The 22,961-nt window shown below is 48.3% G+C and overlaps 1 protein-coding gene across 1 annotated transcript in view; it reads right to left on the bottom strand.

The window, feature by feature from the left end:
* Nucleotides 1-6,551: 6,551 nt before the first annotated feature.
* EFCAB8 (EF-hand calcium binding domain 8) overlaps nt 6,552-22,961 on the bottom strand; it is a 44,201-nt gene continuing 27,791 nt past the window's right edge. The window contains 9 exon segments of the mRNA XM_074347899.1: nt 6,552-7,218; nt 8,221-8,319; nt 8,405-8,609; nt 9,810-9,942; nt 14,656-14,824; nt 17,118-17,255; nt 17,828-18,049; nt 20,905-21,039; nt 22,085-22,294. Coding sequence (XP_074204000.1) covers nt 6,745-7,218; nt 8,221-8,319; nt 8,405-8,609; nt 9,810-9,942; nt 14,656-14,824; nt 17,118-17,255; nt 17,828-18,049; nt 20,905-21,039; nt 22,085-22,294 — 1,785 coding nt within the window. The 3' untranslated portion in view covers nt 6,552-6,744.

The raw sequence follows: 22,961 nt of genomic DNA, 5'->3' as shown, positions 1-22,961 counted from the left end.
ACAGGTGTGTTCACGCCTGTCACCTCGCCTCCTCCTCACTACTGGGACGAAGCATCCCCACAGGCAAGGTGACAGAGGCTCAGAGAGGTGGAATGACTTCCTAAAGTCAAACAGTGGGTCATGGTGGAGCTGTGACACCAGCCCAGACCTTCCACGCCCGAAGTGCTTGCTCGCCACCCCCGAGCCTTCTCACTGTCATTTCAGATCCCAGTGGGTTCAGGTGGGCCGACTGAGGAAGCGTGAGGGAGGGAAGGATGGCTGGGTCTGTCCCCACGGGGCCCCACAAAGCAGCCTGAGCTCCCTACTGCATCCCAAGATGCTGGGACCATCACCCAGGCCTCACCGGAAGGGCAGAGCCGGGAGGCGCTCCACCCACCAGGAGTCCTATTCTCCAGCAGCCCCCACTGCACGCGGCTCAGCCCCCCACCTGGATCATCAGGTCCCCCTTATTCACCATGGGTTCCCCCTTCTCCTGCCCCCTACGTGCCCCACGCCCCACAGCCCCTGCCCTCCAAGGCCAATAGGCCCTGGATTGGGCCTTACCATCCACTGCCCCCTTGAACAGACAAGGAGACAGGCCCGAAGGGGACCCAGTCTCACCCAAGGCTGCTACAGAAACCTTTTCAGCCCAGCGTGGGGCAGGGGCTGGTTCCTGTAGGAGAACAAAGGCCTCTCTCCCCCCACCCCCACTCCAGGTCCACAGAGCACAGCACTGGCGGCCATCCACCTGCCATCCAGCCCACACGCTAGCCTGGAGCAGAGGAGTGGGCGGCTGGCCAGGGTGGGAGGCAGCTCTTGCAATGACCAAGACAGGACCGGAGGCACAGAGCACCAAACCACCTCCCAGGGCCCCCAGAGTGGCGCCTCCGGTAAACCCAGCTCAAGCTCCAGGAATTTCACTAATCCTGCTAATCCCTGGACACCAGGCAGGGTGAGGCTGGGGCTGGCGGACAGGGCCTGGCTTCTCAGAGGCTCAGGGACCCCCTGGACCAGTGATAAGACAACGCCCTGGGCCCCACCCTGGCCTGTGCTCCCTCACGAGTGACCTGGAGGGAGTTGGCCTCTTAGCCTCAGTTTCCCCATATGTACCTGGGAGATGCTAGTCCTCACCGCCTCCCGGCCAGAGGCGAACTGAAGCCCCCAAGATCCTGGTGTGGAAAGCCCTTGTCGACTGCAATCACGTGTATGAACCCCTCACACACACAGCGAGGGAAGTATCACTTTATTTCCCCAAATCACATCCAGCTCCGAGACCCCAGGTATCTAGGCCAGTGGGAAGTCCTATAGTGGTCACAGTGGTTTTTCAGATCCCTTCACCCTCCCAGGGCTCTGGGGATGACTCAGCCCTAGAGAGGAGGGGCCAAGGCTGCTGGTCACCATGTGTCATGGTCACAGCTGGGGAGCCTAAACTTAAGCACCCACATCCATCCCTCTTCACCATGAGGCCTAAGGGCTTATGGGACCTCAAGACTGGCTATCCCGCTCTGGAGTCGCTGCTGGTGGGGTGTCTGGGAAAGGGAGGGCTGGCAGTGACAGGGGTCGGAGGCTGTGGTGAGGACTCTCCTGTGGCCCCTGTGAGATGCTAAGGGACCATGGTCTGGCACCCCGACCCTCACCCCAGATCGCCCTCCTATACAGAGCTGGGCCAGGGCAGAAGGCACACACAGATGCCACCCAAGGAAGGAAGGAGCGAGAGGGTGACAATCTCTACAGAGACTTGGGGACCAGGGGAGGTAAAGAGATTTACCTGTAAGTACTTTAACTGTTTTTATATTAAATTATATTATTAAGTAAAAGGTGAAAACTATGCTAATTTTGTAAAAGAATTGGAGCCTTCTGTTGAGAGTCTATGGGCTCCACCTCCGGGGGCGGGAGGGGGGTTCCCTGCCAGCTGCCTTCAGGGAGGCTGAGGTCTGCCCACACCTGCCACCCATCTCATTACTCGCTAAATACCCCTCCATTCTCCTCACTAGCTGGGGAATTTAGCCAATTTCTGAGGGGCACCAGGTCCAGGCTCTGCCCTCCGGGTTCACACCAGCAAGGCTCACTGAGTCTGGAGGCCCTTTTAGGGGGGCCCTTCCCTGTGTCACCCTCTCCAGTGAGGAGCTGCCTCAGAGCAGCCTGGGGCAGGGGCCCAAGCACCACTCCCTGTGTGACTGAGGGCAGATCCCAGCCTCTCTGAGTGAGCCTCGGTTTCCACCAACGTGACCAGAGGCACTGGAGCAAGTGAGCTCTGGCCCTGCTCAGCGTGGAGCCAGCCCCAAGGGGACAGAGGGACAGACAGCAGCCTCCTGGTAACAACAGTAACAGATGGCGCCCTGGGCAACTGGGATGTGCCAAATCTGTCTCCTGCCTCATGTCCTCACCCCAGGAGGTCGGTGCCTCCACTTTCCCCCATTTGACAGATGGGGTCCCTGAGGCCCACAGAGGGGCAGTAACCTGCCCACGTCACACAGCAACTTAGGGTTTGGACTCAGATCTGTTAGGTGCCAAAGCCTGTGCTCCTAAGCCACAGAAGGACTCAGAGCACCCCTCCCCAAACCCCGCAAGTGGCATCAGGTCAGCAACCTCCATCCTTAAGGCATCTATACCTTGCAGTGTGGGTGGGGAAGGTTCCCCTTTCTCAGAAGGTTTGGAGGGGTGTTTGGCTCCTCCTGAGTCCCAGCTTCCTAGGACTTGGGCAGTGAAAGGGCAGCTGGAGGTAGGTCTGGGGACCAATGGCCCCAAGGCCATCCCTGCTTGCCTCTCCATGTCCACAGTGACCATGAGTTTGCATCCATAAACCACAAGCTTGGAGGACCAGGTCCTGCAAGGGAGGGTCAGTGGAGGCAAAAAGGGGCTCCCAGGAGTTGCCCACCCCACCGGGTCCTCACAGGCACCCAGTTCCCTCTGGAATTTCCTGTGATCTGCCTAGAAGCATAGCTCCCTGTGGGCCTGCTGGTGCCATCTTCCCACCATTAGCACCATGGCCCTTCAGCCTAAAACTCTGTACCTAGTCTGTGCTGCTCTCAGCCACTCACACTGCAGTGGGGACGAGTCCAGAGGAGCCTTTCCTAAGAGCCACTGAGACAGGGATGGTGAGATAAGAGCAGAAGGGTGGATACCCCCGCAGCCTTCACCAGGTTGAGTCTGACTGAGCCCTGGGGCCAACCCAGTAGCAGCTCCACAAAAGCACACACCTTCACCAGGGGCCCGCCCTCCTCCAGCAGCTCAACGGGGGCGCCCAACAGCACCTGCATTAGCACCGGGACCACAGATGGTGGGCACAAAGGGCACTGCAGGGCATCAACGGCTGTCTCCAGCCTCTCTGAGAACCCAGAGGCTCCAATGCCAGGCCTTGTCCCCTTCCCACCAGGGAATTCAAGCACCAACCATTTATCCCCATTTTATAAATGTGGAAACTGAGGCTCCGATAGGTTGAATCACTTGCCCAGGGCCACGCTAGGAGTGAGGAGAGAACACATGTTGGTCCAGTTCTGGAGTCCACATTTCCTGGCTGTGTCCCCAAGGGTTCAGCTCTGGCAGCTCTGTCTCTGTTTATTCTCCCCTACCTCAATGGAATTCTTTCCAAAAAGGATGAGGCACCTCCAGTCCCCTAGAGGAGCTATCAACCCCTTCCCCAGTGAGCCATAGGACCATTTCCCACCCCCACACCTGAAGTCTGCTTTTAGTCTGTCCTGCTCTCCAGTCAACATGCCCTTTCTTTCTAAGCCTCCAGCTTGTCGCCTATAATAGTCATGATGGTAATAATAATAGGCCACAATTATTGGGCATTAGGTACCTTCAGAGAGCCAAGACAGTGTGCTGATTGAAAACATACTATTTAAAACGAAGAAAAAAGGGGGGGTGGGGGCGGGAAATAGGCTTTGCAGCCAGGCTTCTTCCTGGATTTGAATCCCAGCCCCACAACGAATCATCGAATCATCGAGACACCTCTCTCTGGCTCTCTGGGTTTCAGTTTCTTTGTCTAGCAGATTGGGATAATGTTAGTACCCACATCTTAGAACTGGTGTGAGAATTAAAAGTAAAGACTTTAGAACATATAAGGCCTTTTGAACAGTACCTGTCCTATATTTACCTGTAGTAAATGCTCAATAAATGTCAGTTATTATTATTACTGCTGAGGAATGATATTGGGCTGATTAACAGTATGGCTACTACCCAGCTGTGGGACCGTAAGGCAGTTACCCAACCTGAGTCCTGTGGTTGTGAGGTTAAATGTGGTCACATCTAACACAAAATAACAATAAAGACTTATTACCCTTCTATGTCAGATACTGTGACCATCTCAATGAGTTTTCACAGCATCTCACGAGGCACGTTCTACCAACCCCAGAGGATTGCACTCCAGTGGCCCACAGTAGTAAAGCACTTACTAATAAAGCTCTATTGACTGGCTTCCTGTCTCTCCTCTAAATGAAGACTTCCCTGAACTGACTTCAGAGCAGAGCTGGTCTTTCTGGGGATGGGCAGCATGGATGACTGAGTTTGACCTCAAGTGTCAACTGAGATTGATTAGAAGTGGCTGCCTGGGAACGGATTCTGAAGCAAGTCCAAGCTCAACAAGAAAGTTTATGATCCATTAATGATGTCTGCCACAGGCAAGGTGGGAGGGAAGTGGTACACACGCTGTCAATCTGCCCAACCTTCACCCTGGAACAAATAAAATTTACAGGGCCTGTCGACTTTAATATTTCTCAATGCTGCACGTTAAGAAGTTGTGATTGGGAAAAGGTTGGGTGAAGAAATTTCTGTCCAGTTCTACTGGCTCCTGTGACTGAGTGAGTGAAAAGAAAATTGAGGTTGGAGGGGCCACACAGGATGGGCACTCCCTCCTCAACTCCTCACATCAGAGGCCAGACCTTGGAAATCAGAGCCTTGCTGCCCTCTCTGCAAAGTGGAAAAACTCAGGATGGCATCTCCATCTGCAAGACCTCCCCTCAACCCTCCACACACGCCCCATCAGTGCAAGGCATGCGCCCCGGCCCAGGGCTCAGGGGGGCGGTAGCTCTTTCAGAAGAAGTGAGTGGCTTGCTCAAGTTCTCCCCGCACACTGAACAGCTTGGACGGCATTGTGGGGCAACGGGACACTCCCCTTTCCCTGGCCTTTGACCTTGCCTGTTACAGGAGGTGGGGGTTTCCTGTCACAAGGAATCTTCCCACAACTTTTCTGTCTCCAATGTTCAAATGCAGCACCCCCAAATCCTGAGTATCTCAGCCAGGAAGAGGCAGAAACACCTGACGTCCCTGGTTGGAATCCTAGCTCTGACATTTCCTGGCTGGGGGACTCCAGGCAAGTCATCATTCTTTTTGAGCCTCAGTTTTCTCCATCTGTAAAATGGGGATAGATGACCTACCTCATAGAAACTCTGTGAGAAAAATGTGTGTAAAATATCCGACAAATTGGAAGATTGTGTCATCCCCCTGTCCCACCCCAAACAGGCTCGAAAAAGAAGTACTAGACGTTCCCCACTCACCTTCAATCTCCTCCACAAGCCCAACTCCTCTCCAGGAAAGGAATCTGCTCTCTTGCATCTCTGAAGGAGGCTGGGCTGTGACAGGATCTCTGTCCACCAGGGGGCGCTCCCTCCCCAGCAGGATTGGTTTCACTGCCTTGCTTCTATTCCAAGATACAGTATCAACATAATATACTGTATGGGCTCATCAATTGTGAGATACATCCCAATTTCTGAAACCTTTTAAAATTGCTTTTTAGTACAATTTTTGAATTATGTCTGAGAATTGAGGAAATTTGATAGTATTTAAAAGCTCTTAAAGTAAAAAGAAAAAAAAAAGGTTTTGAAGGGAAAACAGCCCAGAGCTCCTCTCCCGCACACTTCAGAGGCCCCCCACGGCCTGCTCCTGGCCATCAGTGTCTGCACCCTCTGGTCCAGGACACCCCAGGCACCCCTCCCCACCCCCACCCCCCGGGCAGCGTGGCGCACAGCAGGGGCTGCTCTGGCTCTCCACAGGCTGCAGGTCATGTGTCCTGAGCCCCCACATGCCCCAGAACAGGGTGTGGAGCTGCTGAGAGGGCTGGTGGCCCAGCAGAGGTCTGGACAAGTGCCTCCAGGCCAGTGGGGGACAATGAACCCAGAGATAACAAGGCACTCCCAAGCCAGACAATGGCAGAGCCAGGCTGGGGGCTGCCCAACACACTTCCCATCCTCTCTTGCTCAAGAACAGTCTGGAAACACAGATTCCCCACGGAGGAGTGTCTGACAGGGAAGGAGGACAGACACCCAGCAGGGGCAGGAGACAAACAGCCACTACGCGCTCCAGATGGCTGCTGACCTCACTCCTGCCAGGAAGCTGAACCAAGTTTCAGAACCAAACAGCTCACCCCAGCGGCACGACCCACCCACCACATCACCACAGGGCCTGTGAAGGCCCGGCCCCGGGCTTCGGCCTGGCCCTGTGACAGCTGCACCAGGTGTCCTGGGGAAGGGGCTCTCCTCCTTGCATCTGCCCAGGGTCTTGCCAGGAAAACGTGACCCCATCTCAGAGACACAGCCTGGTGTCTGATGGGGCTAGGGACACACAGCCTGCTCTCAAGGCCAACATCTGAGAACATTTATTTTCTTCTCTAGGATTCTGGTGAGGGTCAGCTTCACCAGACAGGCAGTGTGAGGATAGCCAGGGGAAGGTCTGTATCTTCTGGGCCTGGCAGGGTAACCCAGGGACAGACAGGACCCCATGGGCCTGGTGGCACTGCTGGAGGCCTGGGGAGAAGAGTGGGCCACCTCAGAGCCTGATGTGGGAGTCCTTCTTCACAGAGAATGAAATGCTGGCTTTCAGAGGCCTGGAGAGCAGATTGAGGGAAGAGGCGACGGGCCCGGGGGCCGCCGACCCCTGCAGGATGTACCAGGGTACGTGCAATAGGACTGCGGGGGCCGACTGGGCCTGGGGCCTGACAAGGGCTGTAGCAAGGAGCGGGGGTGCTGGGGCTGGGGCCGCAGCTGCCAGGAGGTGGGCAAGGAAGCTGGAGTCTGAGGCTGACAGAGAGAGCGAGCCAGGAGAGGAGGCCACGGCAGTGGGGGTGCTGGCCGCGCTGTCGGGCACCATCTCCCTGCCGGGATCCAGGTCTTTCTGGATGCGCTGGGTCGCCAGGAGGGCAAGCTGGCCCTGCTGGTCTGCGACCTTGTGCATCACGGAGTCAGGCTGCTGGATGGGCACCAGTTCATTGAAGTGCAGGCTCTGGTAGATCTGAGGCGAGATCTGTGGGGAACAGAGCAGGGGAGCGTGCAGAGGCATGCAGACCAAGGGTAGGCTCACGGGGATGCTGGGCCCTGGGGTCTCCCATGAGAAAGAAGAAAACTCCAGAATACTGTGGCTATCACTGATGACCACTCCCTGCTGAACCCACTGTCTGCCAGGCCCAGCAGCCAGCCCTCCTCTTGGTGCTGGTAACAGTCCTGTGAGGTCAGCACTGGACTGTCCTCATCTTAGAGTGAAGCCTCAAGCTGGACCCTGAGTGGGGCTCAGTGCACAGAGCTCTCCAGGCGTGCCCCCACCTGTCCTGTTAGCACTCACCACGCTGTGCTTTGAGGCTCATCTCCAGGAAAGGGCAGGGATGCCAAGCGTTCCTTCTCTGCACTGACCTCTCCCCAGCCTGGGACAGAGAGGTTATCTCACTGATTCTGAGTCCCCACCACAGAGCGAGGGAGATCCCCCAACACCCCTAAGGCAGGTGAGGAAGGAGAGGCTGGGATCCACCCAAGCAAGAGGCAGGATGGGACCCAAAGCTGGTCTTTCCAAAGCCCCTGGCTCCTTTCTCTCCCCAAGGACAAGGCTCCTTTCCATTCCTTCTGTCTCTTACTGACTGTGTGCCTGGCACCAGAAAGCCCTGTGTCTGCTCAGGAGTGGCCTGCAGTATGGAGACACAAGCAGTGAACACGCTAACAAAGAAACAATCAGACTCTGGGAACTGCTTTGAAGGTGATGGACAGGTGCCGGGTCCACGGAGGACCACCTCCCTTAGACCCAAGGAGGTTTGTCCTTAAGGATGAAACCTGTGTCCACGGCCTCAACCAGGGCCTTGACAGACAAACCAACCAGATTAGCTTCATCCCAGAACTGTCTGTGGCCTAGAATGGATGGATGCACCCCTCACCCCACTGGAGGGCCATATGGGTATAAGGGTGGCCGCCAATGGAGATGGGATCCCCCGCCTCCAGCCCCAGCATCCCAGGGAGCTAGTCTCCCCCATGCCCTCCTCACCTGGTGCTTCATCCAGCCGTACTGCACGTTGGTGAACAGGAGGCCGGGACTCTGTGACCGCTCCCTGGGCTTGTATGATGCTCCCATGACTTTGCTCGCCTGTAGGAGTCCCAGGCAAGAGCACAGGCTCAGGACTGCGGGTTGAGGGCGCCCCTACCCTCCCTGCGCCCCGACCTAGCCTCACCTGCTTGCCCTTGGACTCCCACTTGTGCCAGCTATTCTCAGTGTCTTCCGGGGAGCGCTCTCCAGCCCATGGGGACATCAGGGTTATCTTCCGCAGTCTGGCCCAAGCTTCAGCCTCCGTGTCCGCCTTCCCATTCAGGAGAGCCATGAGGGCCACCTGCTCCCGTCACTGGTACGTCAGGGCCTCAGCAAGATCCTGCTTCTCCCTGATGTGAGGGGCTTTCTTTCATAAGATGCCCTCGGCACCACAAGGCGGACAGCCCTCCCAGGAAAGCCAGGAGGGTTTCTCCCTTCTGGGCCTGATCCTTTCCAACCCTCTCATCCCTCCCCTGAGGCCATACAACCCAGGGCCCATCACTGAGCAAGTGTTCAATTAACACCAGCAAACCTCTGCTTACACTGGCTCCCAACAAGCCCTGCAACCCTTCCCACCACCCTATGCCCTCTTCTATGGAGGCATGACACCCCATCCTGACCTTTCCCGGACCTCCCCTTGTAGAATACTTAAACACCCTCTCCCTCCCAGGGAAACCCAGCCTCTGTCTTGTTTGATATCCCCCCTCCAAGGTAAAAACATATGCCTTGATAAGAACATAGGTGCCACAAGGACTCTGTGAGTGCCTGGCAAACTCCTACTTACATGTCAAAATCCAACTCCAAAGTCTCTTCTCCTATGAGGCCTTGCTTACTTGGTCCAACCAATCAGGTGATTGTTCTCTAATCCATCCTTGTTCTTAACAGTCTCATCACTTTTCACATAGAACTGCAGCCATGGGTTTGCATGTTCGTCTACCCAAGTGGACTGCGAGTTCTTTGAGGCAGGACCTGCGTCTGGGTTGTTTTGGCTCTCAACCTAGCACAGGGCCTAGTGGTCAGCAGGACCTCAATAAATATTTTTTGAATGACTCAAATTTATACGAGACTTGGTCAGGAATAAGGGTAGAGCAGGGACAGAGGAGAAACCTGCAGAGGAAAGAACAAGTAGCAAGCAACCTGCCTCCCCCTCAAATCAGAGAAATAGCACAAGTGTCCGTTCAGGACCAGAGCCCTGGGCACTCTCCTGCCAGGGGCCTCTGGCCACATGGAAGTGGCCTCTGCAGGGAAGCCAGCCCTGGCAAATCTGAACCTGACTCTGGGGCAGGGTCCCATCTAAGGAATTGGGTTTTTATATTTCTGACATGTACTGCTCAGTCTTTCGGCTGATCTGGGCTAGAACAGAGCCTCAAGCTCCTAGGCCACGGCTGCAGAGTCAAGTTGCCTACAGGCCACAGGCCTTTGGCCTTCTGAGAGCTCTTCCCAAATATGCCCAGCACTACCCAATCCAAGTGAGGCTGCCTGGGGTCTGGGGAGGCTTCCAGCATCCCCCTCCTCAGGCCAGAGTTGCCCAGTGGGCTGTGATAACTCACTGCAGATCTAGATGGAAGGCCTTTTGGGTAGTGTCTATGAAGTCACCCTCCTCCTTTGAGCTTTTTTTCAGTTCCTGATCACTGACTGTCGGGGCATCCTGCAGCATTTTCCAAACACTCAGGCCAAACGTCCCTGTGATTTAACCAGACCCAGTTCAGTAACAAGGACTGGCCAACACCCCGCCGCTGAACCCTCTGCCCCTCACCATCCACTCGCAAGAAGTAGCCAGCAACCCCTAACCCCTGGCCTACACTTTATTATGCCCACCACATTCCAGGCATTATGCTAGCTACTCAGCAAATACCTGCAGGAATCAGACACTGGCCCTAGGATATACTTGGAGCTCAGGCCTAAAGCATCCTTCCCCACATGTAGGCTAAGATGGAAAGAGTACCATGGCAGTGACTGAATGGTCCTCATTTGGGCTTTAAGTTGTTCATGTATAAAATGGCAATAGCACAAAATGATCAGGTGTCTATCCCCTATGTGAGTTAGAAGTGAGTTTGGGGAGGAATGGGGCTGGACTAGAAATTAAATAGTGAGAATAGAGAAGCACGAGTCCTTTGGACAGGGTAGAGTGAGTCGTAGGCCATTCTTCTGCTGAATTCATTTTAATTAAGAAAAACAAAACATAAATGTTACAAAGTCACATTTTAAAAAATCACTATAGAACCATGAGTTATCACCTCACACCTGTCAGAATGGCTATCAAAAACAACACAGATAAATGTTGGTGAGGATGTGCAGAAAAGGGAACCCTTATACACTATTCGCAGGAATGTAAATTGTGCAGCCACTATGGAAAACAGTATGGAGGTGTCTCAAAAATCTGAAAATAGAACTACCACATGATCCAGCAATTCCACTCCTGGGTATAATCTGAAAAAAGTAAAAACACTAATTTGAAAAGATACATGCACCCCAATGTTAATAGGAGCATTATTTATAAATGCCAAGAAATGGAAGCAACCTAAGTGTCCATCAATGTGTGTGTGTGTATATGTGTGTGTATACACACACGTACCACATGCACAATGGAATACCACTCAGCCATAAAAAAGAACAAAATTTTGCCATTTGGGGCAACATGGATGGACTTGGAGGCATCATTCATTATTTGTAAAGACAAATACTGTGTGATATTATTTATATGTGGAATCAAAAATACAACAAACTAGTGAATATAACAACAAAGAAGTAGACTCACAGATACAGAGAACAAACTAGTGGTTCCCAGTAGGGACATAGGGGAGGGGCAATAGGGGGGTAGGCGAGTGGAAGGTACAAAATATTGGGTGTAAGGTAGACTCGAGGATGTATTGTACAACATGGGGAATGTAGCCAATATTTTGTAAAAATGGAAAGTAACCTTTAAAAGGTGTATTAAAAAATCACTGGAAAGCTGAAAAAGGAGGAGACTAGATTAACTAAGATTGCAGAAAGGAAAGAGTCCTTCCAAGAAGAACTGAAATTGGAAGCTGCTTTCTTCTCTGGGGGCATTTTCTGAGTCTGGGCACAGGCTGAATGAGAACCAGGCTCAGCTTAGTAGAAGTAAGCAAGGAAGGCATGGAAGCCAGGAGAGCTTCTGACAGCCAATCTGGCTGGCATGATGGATTAAGTCTGAGGGAGTCCCAAAGGCATAGCTGTTTTTCCCTCCAGGACATTTGCTAAGCACTGTGTGAGCTGAAGTTCCGGGGGCTAGAAAGACAGAGTGAGATCATAGGGAGACAGAATCCCACTGAAGGAAGAAGCTGACAACAAACATGAAAGACTTCACTCTTGAGTCAAATGAACACAAGTAAACTGAGTCTCTTAAAGCTGTAGTCCAGCCCCAACCAGCTTACTTCCTAACTGCCTTGAGTTGAGATGCCCAATACAAAGGAAAGAGCAAGTATACAGTAGGAAAAATCACATCAACCTCAGACTTTACAATTCCGAAAAGTTTGGTTTAGTTTGGTTTGGTTTGGTTTGGGTTTTTGTTTTGTTTTATTGGGAGTGTTTCTATATGTGACATGTGAAAAGATAGGAAAATATAACCAATAATCAAAAGAAGAGATAGGTATTAGAATGAGAACCACAGATAATTCAGATAACACTTTAAATAACTATTATAAATAATGTTAAATGGAGGAAAATATGAACAAAATGGAGGAAAAGAAGAATTTCAACAGTGACTTGAAATCTATAGGGAAAAAATCAAATGGGTATTCTAGAACTACAAAATACAATATCTGAAATTAAGAATCAATTGGATGGATTTAATAGCAGGCTGCATACAGAAGAAGATAGGATTAATGAACTGGAAGGCAGGTCAGTGAAACGATCCAAACTGTAAGGCAGAGATAGAAAAAATGGAAAGAACAGAATAGAGCATGAGAGACTTATGGGACAAAGCCAAATGCTCTAAAAATACATGTAATTGGAATCCCACAGTGAGAGGAGAGACAGAATGGGCAAAAATAATATTGAAGAGATAATGTTCTCATAGATGCAGAAAGTAGAATGGTAGGTGCCAGGTCCTGAGGGGAGTGGAATACGGGAAGTTGTCCAATGTGTGTGGAGTTTCAGTTATGCAAGATGATTAGGTTCTAGAGAGCTGCTGTACAACAAATTACATTATAGTTAACAACACTGCATGTGCACTTACAATTCTGTTTAGAGGGTACATTTCATGATCTTCCCCCAGCACTACTGAGATATAATTGCATATAACATTGTGTTAGGTTTAAGGTGTACAACATGATGATTGGATATATGTACATACTGCAAAATGATTACCACAATAAGGTTAGTTAACACATCCATCACCTCTCATAGGTATCTTTTTTGTGTGTTTTGTGTGTGGGGGGGGGACTTTAAGATGTAATTCCTTAGTAACTGTCAAGTATATGATATATATATATATAGTATTCTTAACTGCATGGTGTACATTAGATGCCCAGAACTTAGTCATCTTATGACTGGAAGTTTGTGCCCCCTTGGCCACCTTCATCCACTTCCCCCATGCCACGTCTTGCCCTTGGTAACTACCAATCTACTCTGTTTCGATGAGTTTGGTTCCTTTGGATTCCATAAATAAGTGAGATCATGTAACACTTTTATTTCTCTGTCTGACTTATTTCACTTAGCATAATACCTTCCTGTTGTTGCAAATGGCAAGATTTCCTTCTTTTTATGGCCGAATAATATTCCATTATGTGTATGTGTATATATACACATATAAATCATATATGTTACATATAACATATATATTATACACATCACATATATGTCACATTTTTTTTATCCACTCACCCATTGTTGTACACTTAGCTCAGTTCCATGTCTTGGATCTTATAAATAATGTTGCAATGAACATGGAGGTGAAGGTATCTCTTTGAAATAGTGATTTCATTTCCTTCGGATGTATGCCTAGAATTGGAATTATTGAATCAGTAGATTTCATGTAATTTGTTTTTTACCATAATAAAAAAAGATTTGACCCAGTGTGGGGGGAAGGGGCAAGATATAAAAGGCACAAACCATAAAGGATGAGATTGATAACATGGATAACATTAAAATTAAGAACTTCTGTTCATCAAAAGACATTCCTGAGAATAAAAACCAAAGTGGAAGGAGACAGCTATAAAACATAGAATTGTCAAAGGACTCATATCCAGAAAATATGAATAACTCCTATAAATCCAAAAGAGCAAAACATCTCGATAGAAAAACGAGCAAAATACCTGAACAAGCACTTAAAAAAAAATACAGCCAAGTGATCAATAATATATACATAAACAGATGCTCAACTGCACTACTTATCCATCAGGAAATGCAAATTAAAAGCCACAATGAAATGTCACTATGTATCTATCAAAATCGCTAAAATTCAAAGCACTGACAATACCAAGTGTTGACACAATTACGGGACAGTAAGAGTTGTTCTACACTGGCGGTGAAAAAGGGCAAGTTGATAACCACTCTGAAAGACTGTTTAGCAGTATCTGCTGAGACTTAATGTGCATACACTGGGGTTCAGCAATTCCATTCTTAGATATATACCCAACAGAAATGCATACACTTGTTCACCAAAAAAATATGTATAAGAATGTTCATAGCAGTGCTATTTTTAATAGCCTGAAATAGCCCCAAAGCCCACCAACAGTAGCACAGATAAATAAATAATGATGTATCAACAATATAATATTAGCAGCAATGAGGATGAATGAACAGCCAACAAATGGCTGAACTGCACAAACACAATGGTGTTTGAGAGCATGAATCCAGACACAGAGGAGAAACTGTCACATGATTTCACTATACAAAGTTCAAAGCCAGACAAACCTAATCTTTGGATTTAGAAATCAGAACAGTGCTTACTTTTGGAGAGGAGGAGGTAGAAATGGTCAGGTTGGGGGATGAGGGGAGCCCTGAGTGCTGGTAATGTTCTGTTTCTTGATATGATGGTGGCTCCACGGTAATATGTTTACTTTCTGAAAATTCCCCAAGCTGAACCCTTTTGGTTTATGTGCTTTTCTTTATGTATGTTATAACACAACAATTAAGTTTATTTTTAAAAAGAGAACGGAATATACCTTATCAGATATATGATTTGATATACAAAGGCAAATATTGTTGGGTGGGTGAGTGAATGAGTGGATGGACAGCTGATGGATGAACAGACAGACTACTGAATGGACAACTGGAAAGACTCACATCTTGTAATAATGTTTGGCCAAAGGCAGCTGCTATGGCCTGATACCCCCAACCCCACAGGATATAAAGTTTGTGCCAGCTTATGTTCCATTAGGGACAGGGCCAGGAAGGGCCATGGGGCACAGCTGAGCTTCAGCAGGACCATACCAATGGCATCACCAGAGAGTTTCCAAGCCTTGACGTCCTGGTCCTGGCCAGCACTGATACTCAGCTGGAAGCTGTCCACATACAGGATGTCTGCCACACTCTCCAAATGGCCCTTCCAGGTAATCAGAAGCTTGGGCGGAACCAGAGAAATTGTCTGGCCAGCCACAACCTACAGGGGACAGTACAGGAAAATTCATTATACTAAGACACAGGCCCCTCAGAGGGCATCCAGAGGCAACAGGGCCCTCTGGAAGGACCTTGGGACATGGGCCAGGGTTCAAGTACTAGACACGTTTCCACAAGAACTTTCTGGTGACCTTAGGTAAGTCCCTGCACTTCTCTGGTCCTCACTGGCCTCTTTGGTAAAATCATAAAAAGCACTGCATATTGCTATGTTGTTTAGCAGCTGTCTGTATACAGATGACCTTCATAACAACCTTATAGGATGTATACGAGTCTCATCATCGCACAGAAGAGAGACGTGAGAGTCAGAGATGTTTAGTAACTGGCCCAAAGCCACACAGCTAGAAAGTAACGGGGTAGACAAGAACCCAGGGTGTCTTCTTTACTCAGCTGGGCATCGGGAGTAGAATAGGGTGAGTAAGGGGGAATATATCACATAGCACTATGAGAGTATAAAACTCTACTTAACTGGAAAATGAGTGCAAATACCCAAGACCATTTTTAAATAAAACAAGATTAATGAAGGGGGACATATTTTACCATATTCAAGTATGTTAAGTCACAATAATAGACATGATAATAAGCTATAATGGAAAAGAATCTGAAAAAAATATGTGTATGCATATGTATAACTGAATCATTTTGCTGAACACCTGAAACCAACATTGTAAATCAACAACACTTCAATAAAAAATAAAATTAAATAAATAATAATAACAACTAAACAGAACAATGGAAGACAATAGCTCAGGAACCAACACAAATATATATTTAAAACACTGCTAGATGATAGAATGATAGGAAAACTGATGGTAAATAGAGAGCAGGACTCAATCAACAGTGTTGGAATTCCTGATAAACCATGTAGTGAAACTTAAATCATTATCTTACAACTGAATAAACACGAGAAAGGTCGAAGAATTCTTTTTAATGACACCACTAAACATCTAAAAGAAAGTATGAGTGACTAGTTATTTCTGAATAAGAAAGTGATAGGCAATGAGAAATATCACAATGGGAGGAAAAATTGACTTGGTCATAAAAATATACTGTAACTTAAAAACCATCATGAGTGAAATTAAAAGACAAATGACAAATTGGGGAAAATATTTATAAGATATATGACAGGCAATGAGTTAATATCTTTTAATATATTTTAAAATGATTATACATCATTTATAAAAGATGGTTACCACAATAGAAAAATGGGCAAAGGACATGAAGAAGCAACACAAAATTATATATGGCCAATAAAATAAGGAAAGATGTCAACATCACTAATAAGCAATGATATCTTGATTAAAATCAAAAGAAACTATATCTAAAAATTGGCCCAAAGTTTTTTTTTTCACTTTAAACATTTATTTATTGAATGGATACTATTAACAAGGCACTCTGATAGACCCAGGGGATGCTCGCTCAGAAAAATAAAGCTAATAATAAAAACTTTATGTTGTCAAGGATTAAAGCAAAACAGACTAATAAAGTGCAAAACTGTATAAACTTTCTGGAATGTGGTTTGGCAGTTCACGTTAAAGACCTTAGCGGTTTATGTTCTTTTAAATACTACTTCCTTGGGATAAATTACATAAACAATTACAAAGATCTGTGAAAAAGAATATTTGCTCTATCGTTTCTATTTCTTTTAAACACAGCTCTATTGAAATACAATTCACATACAATTTACCCATTTAAAGTGCTCACGCCAATGGTGTATTAGTATATTCACGGAGTTTGCAACCATCATCATCAATTTTACACCATTTCATCACCAGTTGATCTATATCCTTGCCAACATTTGGTATTGCCTGTCTTTTTTATTTCATTCTGCTAGGTGTGTAGTGGTATCACATTGTGGCTTCAATTTGCGTTTTCCAGACAACTAACGAAGAGATATGTGCTCATCTTCATTAGTCACAGGAGAAAAATCAACTGATTTTTGAGCTATGGAAATGTGTTACCTACTCAAGAAAATACATACATATTTTCAATATTTTTAAAAAGAATTAATGATTCTAGGGCCTTTATTACAAAGATCAAAACCCCTAGATAGTGTGTGTGTGTGTACATGTGTATGCATGTGCGTATATTTGGTATCTGCATACTTGTGTGTTACTGGTTAATGGTGACTTCTGGTTAACAGAAACATTTCCACCTCACCCAGACAACTTTGAACAGGACACATGAAAGATTCAGAATCTCAGTAAAGGAACCATGGTCTAGCTTGTTTGTGAGGCTCAAAGGCACTTTTCTGAGCAACCTTTCAATAATCTTCCTACCTTCTTCTCCTCCAATGGAATGTTGTATGGGAGGCTGGTCTGAAACTGTTTAGGAGTTAAGAACTGAAACCCATTTGTTCTACTGGGATGGGCTGCTTGCTTGTCGGAAAATGTGCAGTAATCCTTGATGTCCCAGATCTAGGCACAAAGTGTGGATTAGTGGCCCAGCACTTCCTGATCCCAACACCAGCTCAATCTGAGGGCCCCTCCCAGACTATTTCTCTCCACTTTAGGGGCATAGGTCTTACTCATCCCTCTTAAGTACCCAGACACTCAGGGCCAAAGGGGCCCAAGGGATCTTCTAGGCCAGGCCCTTAGCTAGCTTGCACAGAGAGTGTGACTGAGACAAGGATAGGACAATCTTGCCTCATGTCATCACAAAGCACAAAATCAGTTCCTGATCGCAGATTAGATGTGTGGCGGGGGGGGGGGGGGAAGCGGAGGGAGTTGTAGGAAGAGAAAGATGGAGCACAGGACCCACTGGGGAAGGCTTCTGGGCAGGGGGGCTCCTGACCAAGCCCTCACTCATTTCACTGGGCCCATGAGAGCAGGAGAGAACTTCTAAGGCAACCCACCCTACTGCCCACTGTTTTACAAGTGAAACCAGCACCCAGAGGGCATAGGGACTAGGCGAGGGCCACATATAGCAAAGAGGTGGCCAGAGCTGGGCTGCTGTCAGCCCCTCAATCTCGACGCCAGTTCCTCCTCACCTTGATGTGTCCCTGACAATCCCCTGTGACAAGAATCCAGTCGTTTTCATCAGTGGCCTTGGCGCCCACAACCACGTCCCTTTTCTCTTCAAAGTCCACAGGGAACTTCCCCAGCAGGCCTCCACTGCCGTGGATGGACCAGGCGTAGATGTAGCCGTCCATGCAGCTGCTCAGCAGGGCAGCCGTGTGTGGCAGGCAAGGTCTGGTCTGCAAGAAGATTATCTGCGTGAGAGAGGTGAGCGCACTCAGTGGGGCTGGGAGCCAGGGCTTACCCTGGCCACTGTCCCACGGTGCTGAGGGGCCCGGGGAAGAAACCACACCTGCCTGGTCCCCCAGTTTCCTAGATACCCAGTGAGAATGGTGATGGGTTACCACCCTTCCTACCTAGCTGGTGACCAGGAACATTTGGCTGGACCATGAGCTCCTTGAGGGCAGGGATTTGTCTTTTTTTATTCACTACTTATCCTCAGCAACCACAATGCTGTCTGACATGTAGTAATTTATCAGGGCATGGTTATTGAATGAAGACATACAAGTTTGGTTTGTCTTAAAGGCTCAAACAAGATTTTCTAAGACTTGTGCTCAACTCAAAATGATTTGGAAAATGAATTCATTCCCCTTCATATATACCTACAGTGAAATGCCAGATTTTCCAGCCAATCACCAAGAAGCTGGTGTTGGCATTTTAACCAAATTCTTCCTCCAGTTTTGTTTAGATCTTGCCCTTTGCTAAATCCCTCCTCTGCTCACTGTCACCTCACACGTCACTCCTGTGGCCCCACGGTGCGTGAGAAGGAAGCTGCTTGCCTGGCAACCACCACGCATGAGGCAGAGAGAACACAGTCAGAGGGAGAGGAATCAGGCCTGGCAGGAGAAACTGGAAGCTTCCCCCTTCCTGCTAAGTCAAAAATCATAGTGTAGTAGCTTATGTGTCCCCAAAACACGTTGCCAACAACAACAAAATCTTGATTATCCTTATTGTCATAGAGACCCAAAACAAAATGCTCAGCCTGTGTCCTGTTGGCCCAGGACAAGAAGTCTGTAAACCATAGACAAAGGGGAAGTATTTTCCCACTTTACACAAGTGTACTTTGCATGCTGTACAAAATGTGGACAGATGAAAAGAAATTAAAATCACCCACAGATTCTAACACCCACCATTAAGATTTTAATGCATTTTCTTCTGGCTTTTTTCTAATTGCATAAGGACTTTTATCATTTCTTTTAAAATTGTGAAATATACATGCAAGAACAGACAAATATGCCAATGGAACAATGGTCTAGAAATAGACTATAGAAGACCACAATATATAATAATGATAGAATTTCAAGCCAGTGGAGAAAAGATAAACTATTCAATAAATGGTGTTGGAAGAACTGGCTACCAATTTAGGGGAAAAATTAGATTTATACATCACACTATATACAAAATTACTTAGACGGGACAAAAAAAGTTGACTAAAAATATATAAAATTATAAATGTCTAAAATATAATAAATTTTCCTGTGATCCTGGGATAAACAATGACTTTCTCTGTTGTCGCAAAGGAAAATAACAAAAATGGCAAGAAAAAAATTAAAACCTCAGTGTGATACCATGAATGCAGATAAGGTGAAAATAGCTGTAAGACACAACAGGCAAAGGATTCACTTCCAGAGAGTACAGAGAGCTCCAAGGAGTTAATATAAAAAAGAATGGAAAAGGATGTGAATAGATATTTATTCCATTGAAGAAATACAAATATCTAACAAATATACAAAAAGCTCAAACTCACAAATAATCAGAAGAAAAGTCAAAAGGCAATGCTATTTTCCAGCTATCTAACTGGCAGAAATGAAGAAAAGGCTGATGTCTGGAACTGGCTTGGTGTGAGGACAAGCAGACTCTCACACTGGTGAGGGGGATGGAGATCATCAGTCTTCCTGGAGAGCAGATCATAATGTAAACTGTGCACAACTGGATCCCTCAGACCTACTTCTGAGAAATCCAGCATAACCTGCACAGATAAACCTAGAAGGGTCTCAACTGCACCACAGTTTATAATAGTGAAATACTAGGAACAACTTCAGTGTGTACCAGTTGGGCCTTCATTAAATAAATTACGGCAAATCCAAGGAAATACACTGCAGCCGGGGCAGAATTATCATTGAAGTTCATGAAGTTCTAGGCCAAGTTAAGATCAAGGTCGAGTTCAAGGCCCTTCCAAGGTCATGAGAGGAACTACCAACATGCTAGTTGTAACTTCGTCAGCTTTGTACGTTTTGAAATATGCTGTCATTTCTTTCTCATTCTAAAGAAATTTTCACTTTTCTATCTAATTTTATATTTATAAATATGTGTTATTTTTCTTAAAGGGTGCCTCCTAAACTGTGTAAGTTTCAGGCTCCGAAAAAACCTACATCAGCCCCCTGTATGAAACTATTAAAAAGAATGAAGTAGATAGACGTATATGTACTGAGAGGAAAAGTTGTCCACTGTGCATTGCAAAAGAGGCAAACAGTTCAACTACGGTCTCAAACATTCCCAGCTTTATTTGAAAACCAAAATCATACCTGTGTGTACACATAGCACATAGGCAAATAAAAACACATCCTAAAAGATGCACACAATTTTTATAGTAGTCATTATTTATCATTTTTAAGGAAAATTTAAAAATCTTGTCATAAGAATCAGATCATTAAGTATTCTCCTAAAACATGATTGCAGGATTCACCAAAAAGATATGCCACGAAGATCTTCCTTTTCTGAACTGGGGGAAAGCTGAGTCTTCCTTCCCAACACTTTCTCCACCAGCGCTGGGACAGCTGAGCAGGCAGGATGGAGGCAAGTGAGTGGCAAGGACTGGCTGGGAGCACACGGGCAGGGCTGCGTCGTCAGAGTCAGGAGCTCCCCTCAGACACAGCGGCCCGGCAGCCAAGATCCGAGTGGTACCTTCATCTCCAAGCTGCCTCTCCTGGCCCTTCTCTGGGGAGAACCAGCTCGCAGGCCCCCAGGCTCAGAAGCACTGCATTTCCCAGCCCACCCCAACTGTTCCTCACGCCGCCTCACAACTAGACCCTGCCTGCGCGTGGCCGACCTTCTCCACTGATGCATTGGACTGCAGCAACAGCTTCCTCTGGAAGTCTGCTTTTCTCCTTTCAGCCTCTCTGACAAGTGACGGTCTGTCGTGGGGTGTTCTTGACTGTTTGAGGCTGTAGGCGCTGAGAGCCTTCTGGAAAGTAAAATGGACCTCCCAGCTCATCATGAAAGGGTCTCCAGGGAACAGAGACAGAGGCGGATGCTGAAAGAGCAGCCCTACACAGTAGATACGCCCTTGTGCACATGGTACAGCTGGGTGTCTAAAGGATCCTGGCTGTAAAGACACTCTGATGCTGGGGAGTCCCTGTTTTAAATTATAAGCAGCTTCTGCTCTCAGGGCAGAGACTTGAGTTGACCTTCGGGGAAGTACTCTTCTTGGTCCTGGAAGAGACATTCTGACTAGAGGTGAGGATACAGGGGTGTGTGCACCTCTTGCTCTAGAAGATTTGAATGTGATGGTGCAACCCTGACACTTTGAAGATGGTACGAGAGCCTCACAGTGACATACAGTGTGGGCATCTCACAGAACTATGTCCTGGCCGGTCACGTGGGGCCGGATGAGCCCTACACCTCCCAAGCACTGGGTATTTGGGGAAGGTGAGGTTTCTCACTCCAGCCCCAGCTCCCAGGAACGGGAATCAGGCTTCAGTTGCTCAGACCACCTGATGGGCCCCTCAAGCCCCACACAAGAGATCACTGTTGTCACAGCTGAAGGTCTGAGGCCAAAGCCCCCCCTCTGGGAGTAGGGAGAGCAGCTCCCCTACTCTTCCTTGCTACTCCCTCCAAAATCGGACTGTCAGTCAAGCCTGGGAGGGTTGACCCTGGGGCAGAGGCCAGGGCTTGGGGGAGGAGGGAAGTGGTTGCTGCATCTGGGCCTCAGACCACTGGAGCCTGTTCTCTGTGAAACGAGGCTTGTTGGAGGAGGGAGGCCCCTAGTGGCTCCTCTCTGCCAGGGCGACAAGAGCTAGAGAACTGACAAAGGCTTTCAGCTGTCAGTTCTCTGGGTTGTGCTCCCTCCAGGTCCTGCCCGGGAGCCTGTGGACACAGGGGTCTATACTGGCCATGCTCTGGGCAGGGGCCAGGCCCAGGCTTGAGGCCACCATGCAGCTAATCAGGGAGGGACCCTGCCTGGGCCTGGAACAGCACCTCCTCAGGCGGCAGGATTGTGGGGCACCCACCTGCAGGGGTGCAGGGGGGGCTGGTTCCTTGTCCCTCTGGTGTCTCACCACCGGGGGTGCCGACATCAGGTTCCGCCTCAGGTGAGTGTTGGCCAAGGACCTGGCGCCGGGGCTCTGGGGCTGTGTGTGGGTTTTGTGTGCCCACTTCTGCTCCACACAGGGCTTGCTGGCCCCGTGGCTCTCAGTCAAGCAGTCATCCACATCCTGCACCTGTGCCAGGGAAGGGGCCGCCCCTAAGGTGCTGCTGCGTCCCAGAGGGTAAGGGAGGGCCTCCCCCAGCCAACACCAACACCACTCAGCCCTCTGGGTTCCCTGGGGCTTGCTTCCCAGAAACCGAGTACCCCTAAAGGCATCAAACCAGAGCTTAGAAGCCTGTGCCTGGGCCAAACACTAGCTCCCCAAGTACCCACTGGCAGGAGATGGCTCCCAGGAGGGACCAGTCTCCCTACCTATAAAATGGATAGTGTTTCTAAGTATTTTTGAGGTTGTTTTTAACCTGAAGGGAAACTCTAAAGTGTAAAATAGATTTTTAAAAAACTGAGGTGCTATGGGTGAAGCTGCTGCAGTAGCCTCCAAGCATCTCTCCACAACATGCAGGGAAACTACTAGGCAGGGTGGCCCCAGAAGCCCCTTCCAGCTCTAATCCACCCAAATACGGTAATTCAGAGACTATATGGGCTTTCTAAATCCTACTGTGATCCCAGGGAGCCCAGCGCGGTAATCTGTAGCCGCAGCGGGTAAGATGTGAGCCACCTTCAACGAGAGTGGTCTCATGGGAGAACAGGACTAGCACCACCAGGCTCTGGAGGCAGACTACCCAGATTTGGATGTATTACTTCTTGGCTGCGGGTCCTTAGGCAAGCTGCTTAACCTCTCT

This window comes from Camelus bactrianus, chromosome 19 (genome assembly GCF_048773025.1).
Source record: "Camelus bactrianus isolate YW-2024 breed Bactrian camel chromosome 19, ASM4877302v1, whole genome shotgun sequence".
NCBI classification, from domain to species: Eukaryota; Metazoa; Chordata; class Mammalia; order Artiodactyla; family Camelidae; genus Camelus; species Camelus bactrianus.
This window is presented reverse-complemented; position numbering and strand designations above follow the sequence as displayed.